Here is an 8627-nt window from a genome sequence, read left to right as displayed (position 1 = left end):
CATGTTTTAGATATTTCCCTGTTCCAACACACCTGATTCAAATGAATGGTCGTTAACAGGCTTCTGCATAACTAGATAACAACCCATTCATTTGAATCAGATGTGTTGGAGCAGGGAAACATCTAAAACGTGCAGGACAGGGGGTACCTGAGGACCAAGGTTGAGAACCACTGCCCTATCCTCTAGGCCCTAGAGTCTAGGCCCTAGAGGATAGTCGGTTTTGCTTCATAACGACCACTTAGCGGTCCTCCTGTGCGCAGACCTTCACACCTGCATACTTTATGATTTATTTGATTGCCAGCTAAATGCATACAAAAGTTTCCATGTCCTTTTAATAAAAGTATTGGTCTTTTGGTGCCACATGCATGAATGATTATGTATGTGCTTAAACTGTAAACTTGACCAGAACCCAAGGAGATTATGCCTGTTATTGAAGTGTAAAAAGATGACCTGACCTACTTGAACCTCATAATCTATAATCCACAGTGAGTACATTTAAAAGGATATTATCGGCAGTAGAGTGATTTAGGATCAAAACACTACAGCCACAACAAAACAGGACAAGGTATTAAGATCTGTGATTATCATTTCTAATCCAACGTATACATCCAACATATACATTTCCAATCACATTTAATTGTGAGGGCTGCAATAACATGGAAGATACTGATTTATTTAGTCAGTCGGCAAGAAACATAATTGCGCAGAGTATGTGCAAATGCAGCCTCCTTCATGTCTGTAGTCTCGTTGAAAACTGGTTCCTGGAGTTCTCACGAGACAAAGTAACAGGATTTGTACTCCCAGAATGCATCTCGCTTTCTCTTCCCTTCCGCGGCCTGAGAATGTAGGTGAACTTATGTTATATGGTGGACATCAATATCTTAAAAATCCTCCTTTATCTGATGCATCCCTAGTTATCCCTTATTTATAAAGAATTGTTATGGATAGTCCAAGGGTTATAGTTCCCTATATGTGTATATGGACGTGTTTTTGTTGTCTGAAACTTAGGAACTCCCGACATTATCTTCTGTACTGTAGCATGTCGGTTTTCAGCCATTTTTCATTTTTGCCAGCTATAGTGGATTGCTAACGGTAGCGTTGTTGTACCCGAAAGTCATGTATATAGAACGTTCCCTATTCTTGATATGTGAATTCCATTTTTACTGAAATTATGCTGCAAATTCGTAGACAAGCTGGCTTTCTCATGCTGGCTAATAACAATGCATGGGTGTAGCTACAGTTTGTGCATTGCTAATCCATAGTTAGTTTTATCGGCAAGGTTTTCTGCCGAAATATACGTTATTGATCTAAAATAATGTACGTTATACACATGCACTGCGATATGTATGTTTATTCTATCATTACGGCTTTAGGATTGTCCTGTGTGCTTTGTAGCTAAAATGTGCTAGTTGGCTAACTAGCTAGCAAACGTCAGGAATGTCTGACGTCTTAAAGTTTTCATTGAATGGCTCATGTTAATTTTCAGATCTCTGAAAATGGTCCGCTACTCGCTCGACCCCGAGAACCCCACTAAGTGTGAGTATAGTTGATCTTTCAGTGTCATTGAGTTATATCGCCATTCTCGATGTATCCATCATCCATAATGACAATCGTCTTTACCCCATAGCATGCAAGTCCAGGGGTTCCAATCTCCGGGTGCACTTCAAGGTAGGATTCCACCAACTTTTTAATAGTTCTGACAGCGAAGATGAATCGTGCTAATTAGACTGAACCCATGGGCAGATGGTCCTCCATAGACCGAATGCTTTGCAATGATGACAACATTGGAGACCTTTGGAATTCAACGTGACAATAACTACAATAATAGCTGAGCAAAGAAGCATTCTTGCCTAGAAATTCAAAACCTTCCTCTTCTGTGGACATTGGATGTTGATGGATGTTGTCACCTGACCAACAGAACACCCGTGAGACAGCTCAGGCCATCAAAGGCATGCACATCCGCAAGGCCAACAAGTACCTGAGGGATGTGGTTGTAAAGCACCAGTGTGTCCCCTTCCGTCGCTACAACGGCGGTGTCGGCAGGTGTGCTCAGGTAAGCTGCTGGTTCCACATGTAGTCTGCTGCTAAGTTGCATTTTGACTGGGAGTGGTAGTAGTAGTGTTTCCTTGCTAGGGGAAGGCATAAGTAACAACTTGGGTCACTGGTTGCAATGATGACAATCTTAGGACACCTTTGGAAATAACCATGAAAACAAACCCATTTTTATCTGAGCACGACCAGTGACCTGCCTCGTGAATGACGAGGGTCCGTCGAGTTTGAGTGCACGTCTGACGTCTGGTTTCCCCTACAGGCCAAGCAGTTTGACTGGACGCAGGGACGCTGGCCCAAGAAGAGCGCAGAGTTCCTCCTCCACATGCTGAAGAACGCCGAGAGCAACGCTGAGCTCAAGGTATCATGGCCGACCTATAGAAAACTGATCTGTCACCTCCCTTTATGTCTAGGCCGTCATAGACCAGGCTAAATGTTAAGTCTTGCATGGAAGTGTTTTGATTACTATGATGACCATTTAGGACACCTTTGTATTAACCATGAAACGACTTTAAAAATCTGAGCTATCTCGATGCTTCCACTCTGTCATGTAGCTGTCCTAGATGGATGTCGAGACTGTGATGATTGACCTGTGACCCCCGCCCCCTGTCTCTCTCTGCAGGGTCTGGATGTTGACTCCCTGGTGATCGAGCACATCCAGGTCAACAAAGCCCCCAAGATGCGCAGGCGCACGTACCGCGCCCACGGCCGCATCAACCCCTACATGAGCTCCCCGTGCCACATCGAGATGATCCTCACCGAGAAGGAGCAGATCGTCCCCAAGCCAGAGGAGGAGGTGGCCCAGAAGAAGAAGGTACATGTGCAATACTGGACGTTGATGACCTGTAGCCCTGTGTGGTTCTACATGTTGGTCACCCCCCCCCTCCCCTTTATTTTAATTGGGACATCAGTTTGTCTTTTTTATTCCTCATTTGGTGTGAATGAGCAATTCTTCTGTAGCTTGTCAAATCAAGTGTTCACCCAGAGGTTAGTTTGTCTGGGTTGCGATGATGACAGCTTAGGACACCTTTGGATTACCCATGAAAAGAAATTCAAAACTGAGCAACCAGACACTTCTCCAGTATAGTGAAGATGTTTGGTTGGTATAACTGTGATGTGTGATGGTTTGTTTTCTTCTTGCAGGTCTCTCAGAAGAAGCTGAAGAAGCAGAAGCTCATGGCGCGGGAGTAAATGTAAATAAAATGGGACACTTCTTAACAACAATTGGGATTCATGTCTTTTTTTTGTGTGTTTTCTGCTGTAAATGTGGAATTTGATCACTGGTTGAAAGGAGGCCATATTTCAAACTTTGCTGCATAAATTAGTGCTAAAGAATTGTTTGCACTTTGGGGTTTTTAAATCATGAACATTTCTGGTTGAGAGGTGGTTGTAGGCTGGTGGGTGAAGCAATGACCTACAAGGAAAGGAGTAGCTTGTTTGCATCCAACTACCCATTAACCTTAAAGTTTAGAGTTGACAATATTTAGATAGACGTTTACCAAGAGACATGAATGTTGTTCACTCAGACGGCATCAATTTAGACTACAGCTCAAGTCTTTGAGCAGCCTTGCAACAACTTGTATCCACAAGATGGTGCCAGTGTTCCAGATGGCACAATGCTGCTCTTCTGGTGAAATGGATTAGAAGACAAGACCACAGGAGGTCGCTGGAGTATTGAAATGGTTCAGAGTCTTCAGATATGATCCATAGGTCATCTTATCAGGTTGAATGCATTTTAAGTAGCACCCATGTGTAATTTTATCTGCTTTTGGGTTTTTGTTTATATTTTCATTATTTATGGTTGTGGTTTTCAAAAAATGTGAGTATGTTGCAAAACATTTTTGGAAAGGGTAAAAACACTACTGTATGCTTCTGGTAGAAATACCAAGATGTGACTGAAGTCATTTATGCACATCTGGTATGCTCCTCGCCACCAAATAGACATACATTTACATTTTATAGTGTATTTGAAGTACACTTGGCTGTGTTTAGGTTATGGTGTAGATGTGGCATATGGCCTTTGAATGTTCCAATTTTATTTTTTGTCCATCCTTAAAAGGCCAAATGGGCCTTGATAGCTCAGGCCTTCTCTAGGCTTGTCATGATTTATTCACAACAGTTTCCGTTTCACTACATATTTTTGGTCATGTAAAGTCTTTAGAAAGAGAACCTCATGAAAATCCCCCAAAATTCACATCTGTTCCGTTATTATCCACGGTCTCGTGTCTCTATAAGGCTGATCGAGGCCATTTATTAAACAATCGTCTTAGACCAAGGATACGCACAACTGACTCTATTGATTCTGTGCTTTTGTGTTCGAGTTTGATGGCAACTCTTTAAATGTGCAAATTAAAGCTATGATGGAGAGCCAATGAGGACACACTTAAATCCAGTTGGCGTTCGCGCTTGATACGCTTTCTACGTCATAGCAGGGTTACCCAATCGCGACAGAAACACCCCCTACTCTTTCAGTCTTTTACTCTCAAAGTTTTGACTTTTGCGGCAATAGACATAGGAAAGAGATGATAATGTTTTATTATCTCAAAGATCCTGTGTGTTGCAAAGAAATAGTAGACTGCTTTTTTGTCCATATATTTCAAACATTCAACAAACATCTTTGAAGCAATCAGCTCAAACGACCTGGGGGACTATAGGAAATAGCCTACATTGCCTTCGAGTGACTTTTGTTACATATTTGACAATACGGAGTTTTATCTCAAACATGGACAGTGAATTTTAGATGAAACCGTGGTTTTGAGCAGGATATATTTATTTGGGCCAAGCTCTGGTCGTTTCCAACCTGGTCATTTTTATTATAAGCTAGGCACTTTTCAGGTGCACACTGGAACATTCAGAGTTGTGTTCATATAGGCTCACCAGAAACTTGTAGACTGTTCTCCTGTTTGGTCTAAATTTTTCTCAAAAAGATCTGACTTTCTCGTAAACGTCGAGGATATTTTGGCTCAAACCTGCATTTAATTATAGTTATCGGTTATGTTAGCTGTGGGGCAGATGGACGGGTCCCGACAGAGCGCTTTTCTCCTGAGCACCCCTCCTTTAGCAGCGCTGCACAGCATGACCGAGATGAAGACCCAACTGTACCCAGCCTACCCACTCTCTTCAACGTCTTCTACCTCACCTACTGCCACCTCGCCAAATCCCGGTGGCAACCCGGTCTCCTCACCAGGGATCAAAACCTCCACAGGACTCTCATCTCTCGGATCACTCCACCATTTCTCTCTCGCCACCCCTCACGGAATAAATGACATCCTCAGTCGTCCCGCAGTTGTTTCCGCGGGAGCTGCAGCTGCAGTTGCGGCTTCCTCGTCTGCCGGAATTTTGTCAGGGCTGCCCCGATTTAGTAGCCTAAGTCCTCCGCCACCCCCTGGACTTTACTTCAGCCCAAGTGCTGCAGCAGTGGCAGTGGCCCGCTATCCGAAACCGTTAACTGATCTACCGGGAAGGACTCCGATTTTTTGGCCAGGCGTCATGCAAAGTCCACACTGGAGAGACGCCAGATTCGCGTGTTCCCCCCGTAAGTACAACCTTGGCAACAGGAAATTGTATTTTGAATTTAGCAAAATTTGAATTTTGTGTTTCTTCGTAGGCCTGATCAGTATACTAATTAAAATATGACTGTGAATTTAATTGTGTTACCACGAGATGCAAGCTGTAATAAGGAAATCATGTGCAGGCCTACGTGTCAATTATGTTCAGTAAAACATTGGATAACGTTGATTTTTTAAATATTATTCCAGACCAGAATTCTGTTCTTCTTGACAAGGATGGAAAAAGAAAACATACACGTCCAACGTTCTCTGGACAGCAAATCTTTGCTCTGGAAAAGACGTTTGAACAAACGAAATATCTTGCTGGTCCAGAAAGAGCACGGCTTGCCTATTCGTTGGGAATGACAGAAAGCCAAGTAAAGGTAAGAATAAATATAGCCTATAGCCCTAATTTTGATATCCATGGCAAGTCTGTCGTATAAAAACTAAATCACATGCGTAATTACCTTAATTACATCTTGAATATTTATGGTATGTAAACAATCTATTCTTACCGTAGGCCTATATAAATATAGCTAGATTATTCAATGTGGTTGCTTAGGCTAGCCTACATTTATTTTTGTTTATTGCTACCAAAAACACTTTTGTGATGAACAGACCATAGCCCAACGGTAGATTAACCCTTTTCTCAAGTTTTAAGGTCAAATCAAACGATAACCCTCGGTAGTTTGATGTGTGGGCTGTTGTGTTGCACAGCCCCCCCAAAAACAGGCCCATAAATTTAGCAAATTATTGCATTACAGGCGAACCAGAACCAATCATTTTTGTATCAAAAATATATTTTACATTTAAAATACACAAACCACTATTATTCAAAGGAGCAAGTATTTAATCAAAGCTTATTCACTTTTTAGGTATGGTTTCAAAACCGAAGAACTAAGTGGAGAAAAAGACATGCGGCCGAGATGGCATCAGCGAAGAAGAAGCAGGATTCAGAGACCGAGAGGCTGAAAGGGGCCTCGGAAAATGAAGACGACGATGATGATTATAACAAACCCCTGGACCCCAACTCAGATGACGAGAAAATCACACAGTTACTGAAAAAACACAAACCGAACTCCTCGCTCCTTATTCATACGTCAGAGAACGAAAGTTCTTAGGCAAGGGGAAAACAGACTACTGGTAGCCTACAAAAAGCAACGTGGAATTTGTGCAAGATGTGCCGTTTTTGGTCCAAATGTTGAAGTATGTTTGCACGAGGACGGAGGACTCTTGCCAGGAATAGATGCAGTTTTATAGCGTGGAACAGTGGCCAAAACAAAGACTGCGATTTATAGAAGTTTCAACATTGAGAAGATGGTACTTACATGTAAATAGAAACGTGAGTTGTATTCAATAGAAATTATATTACTGTGAATAATTTATGTGTAAAAAAAAACTGTTTTGTATAGAAAGCACTGCTGAGTTTCTTAGTTTGTTTGACACCTGACCCAAAGCCCTGACATTCATTTGCAAATGCATAACCTGGTTTCGTTTTCGTTTTTTTATATCCTTAAATTGCATTTCACAGTAACTTCGATCCATTCATAGTTGTGTGTGATTGCCAACAATTAGACCTACATTGAAAACTTGCTAAACCAAGCAGCAAGCTAAACCAAATCAATGGATCAGTAAAAATGCCTAGGCCTTTTTAATGTTAATTTTTACTTACATTTTTTAATTAGCCTAATAATTTACCTGTATATAGAAACTGGTTTTGACACTTATGTTATAGGCCTAATAATGCATAACATTTGTCTCTCATTGGACCCCTCACACACACACACACATACACACGTACACTCACACAAACACAACTTTACTTAATTTATATAATGTTTAAGTTCGTAATAGTGACCGAATCCTGCATAATTGTGTATGGCAGGGTCATGTATAATGCACTTTTATTTAATAAAAAGTGAAATGCGTGAATGTGACTTAATTCCCTAAATTAATACAAATTATGTTGTGCTGATATTTATAGTACAGGCCTATCTTTACACGAACTATTTGGGCCGCAACTATAAATGTAAATCTTCTTCTTCTTCAGTGAAATAGATTTCTCCACAGCCTTATATTTTGATACCCTAGAAAAAGTAAGATATCTTGTTCTTTAAGCTTGCTTAGTTGACCGCTAGCAGTGTATTCATGAGTCTGATCTTGCTATCTTACTTAGATGGGCTACAACTGTCAACAAAAAACAATAACTGTAATATTATCAACAAAAAAACTAACACTAGTAATAACAATAATTATTATTTATAATAAAAAGTATTAGAATGATTTCATTATTTGAAATAAATAATACACATTTCCCTTATTATGGTAGGTATAACACTTAATATACTAAAAGCCTAATCCTTTATTATTATTGCTATTTGAAGACTGTGGTTAATGGAAACTATGAGACTCCATATATATTTAAGCGTTCTCAAATGTTACAAGCCTACAGCCTGCTGCATTTACTGCTTGCAAGACCAGTAAATGTAACCAGAATGTTAAATGGAATACTGAACAGAACTGACAGAGAAAATATGAAGTTTGTCCCTTGACTTAATCTGATCATTATTATAATCTCAGAGATAACTTATTCCTCCGCAATAAATTCTGGAATAAAATTGGCCAAATATTTCTGATTTTAAAACGTTAGGCTATCTAAAAACGTAATTAACCTATCTGACGTGGAATCCAGAAATTCAGTTCGTAGTGTGTCTAGACAGGTTCGTATGAGAGCCTACATCAGCATGTTCTTTTGAAATTGGAAATCGCTCAACCGATCTGCTTCCAGCTCTAGTAAATATTTAATTTATCAGATGTGGAGATGCGACCTTCTACAGTACTTCACAAACCCAGCTGTTGCTAAATGGCGGATTTAGATTTATTGGCTTGAAGGCTTCAACTGCGTTAGTGATTTTTTTTAAGCATAGGGCTAATAATAGGCTATAGGTTGTAAGTAAAATAAAAAAAAACGTTTAGGTTTACTGTGCATTTATAATGGAAAAAAAGAATGACTATAAAAAGTACAGGGCC

General features: G+C 40.4%; 2 protein-coding genes and 3 non-coding genes across 5 annotated transcripts; all 5 read left to right on the top strand.

Moving 5' to 3' along the window:
* The first annotated feature begins 744 nt into the window (after positions 1-744).
* Positions 745-3273, top strand: rpl17 (ribosomal protein L17). Its single transcript, XM_062484450.1, has 7 exons — positions 745-844; positions 1487-1536; positions 1628-1668; positions 1919-2053; positions 2312-2410; positions 2672-2863; positions 3193-3273. The coding sequence occupies exons 2-7, from the start codon at positions 1497-1499 to the stop codon at positions 3238-3240; spliced, it is 555 nt and encodes a 184-aa protein (XP_062340434.1). The 5' UTR covers positions 745-844; positions 1487-1496; the 3' UTR covers positions 3241-3273.
* LOC134039107 (small nucleolar RNA SNORD58) lies at positions 2166-2236 on the top strand. The gene has a single exon (XR_009932742.1). It is a non-coding gene; the product is annotated as a small nucleolar RNA SNORD58 (small nucleolar RNA).
* On the top strand, positions 2512-2577 carry LOC134039108 (small nucleolar RNA SNORD58). The gene has a single exon (XR_009932743.1). It is a non-coding gene; the product is annotated as a small nucleolar RNA SNORD58 (small nucleolar RNA).
* On the top strand, positions 3052-3116 carry LOC134039114 (small nucleolar RNA SNORD58). Its single transcript, XR_009932748.1, has one exon. It is a non-coding gene; the product is annotated as a small nucleolar RNA SNORD58 (small nucleolar RNA).
* A 1566-nt stretch (positions 3274-4839) lies between the features above and the next one.
* nkx6.1 (NK6 homeobox 1) lies at positions 4840-7493 on the top strand. Its single transcript, XM_062484214.1, has 3 exons — positions 4840-5584; positions 5808-5980; positions 6473-7493. The coding sequence occupies exons 1-3, from the start codon at positions 5044-5046 to the stop codon at positions 6716-6718; spliced, it is 960 nt and encodes a 319-aa protein (XP_062340198.1). The 5' UTR covers positions 4840-5043; the 3' UTR covers positions 6719-7493.
* Positions 7494-8627: the final 1134 nt, after the last annotated feature.

Source organism: Osmerus eperlanus, chromosome 18 (assembly GCF_963692335.1).
Source record: "Osmerus eperlanus chromosome 18, fOsmEpe2.1, whole genome shotgun sequence".
Classification (NCBI taxonomy): domain Eukaryota; kingdom Metazoa; phylum Chordata; class Actinopteri; order Osmeriformes; family Osmeridae; genus Osmerus; species Osmerus eperlanus.
This window is presented reverse-complemented; position numbering and strand designations above follow the sequence as displayed.

Bases quoted from the DNA above. Each gene is read 5' to 3' on its own strand.
- rpl17 (XM_062484450.1), top strand. From the start codon at position 1,497: ATGGTCCGCTACTCGCTCGACCCCGAGAACCCCACTAAGT. The intron at 2,054-2,311 runs GTAAGCTGCTGG...TTTCCCCTACAG, and splicing joins GTGTCGGCAGGTGTGCTCAG to GCCAAGCAGTTTGACTGGAC. The intron at 2,411-2,671 runs GTATCATGGCCG...CTCTCTCTGCAG, and splicing joins AGAGCAACGCTGAGCTCAAG to GGTCTGGATGTTGACTCCCT.
- nkx6.1 (XM_062484214.1), top strand. From the start codon at position 5,044: ATGTTAGCTGTGGGGCAGATGGACGGGTCCCGACAGAGCGCTTTTCTC. The intron at 5,585-5,807 runs GTAAGTACAACC...ATATTATTCCAG, and splicing joins CAGATTCGCGTGTTCCCCCC to ACCAGAATTCTGTTCTTCTT. The intron at 5,981-6,472 runs GTAAGAATAAAT...TTCACTTTTTAG, and splicing joins TGACAGAAAGCCAAGTAAAG to GTATGGTTTCAAAACCGAAG.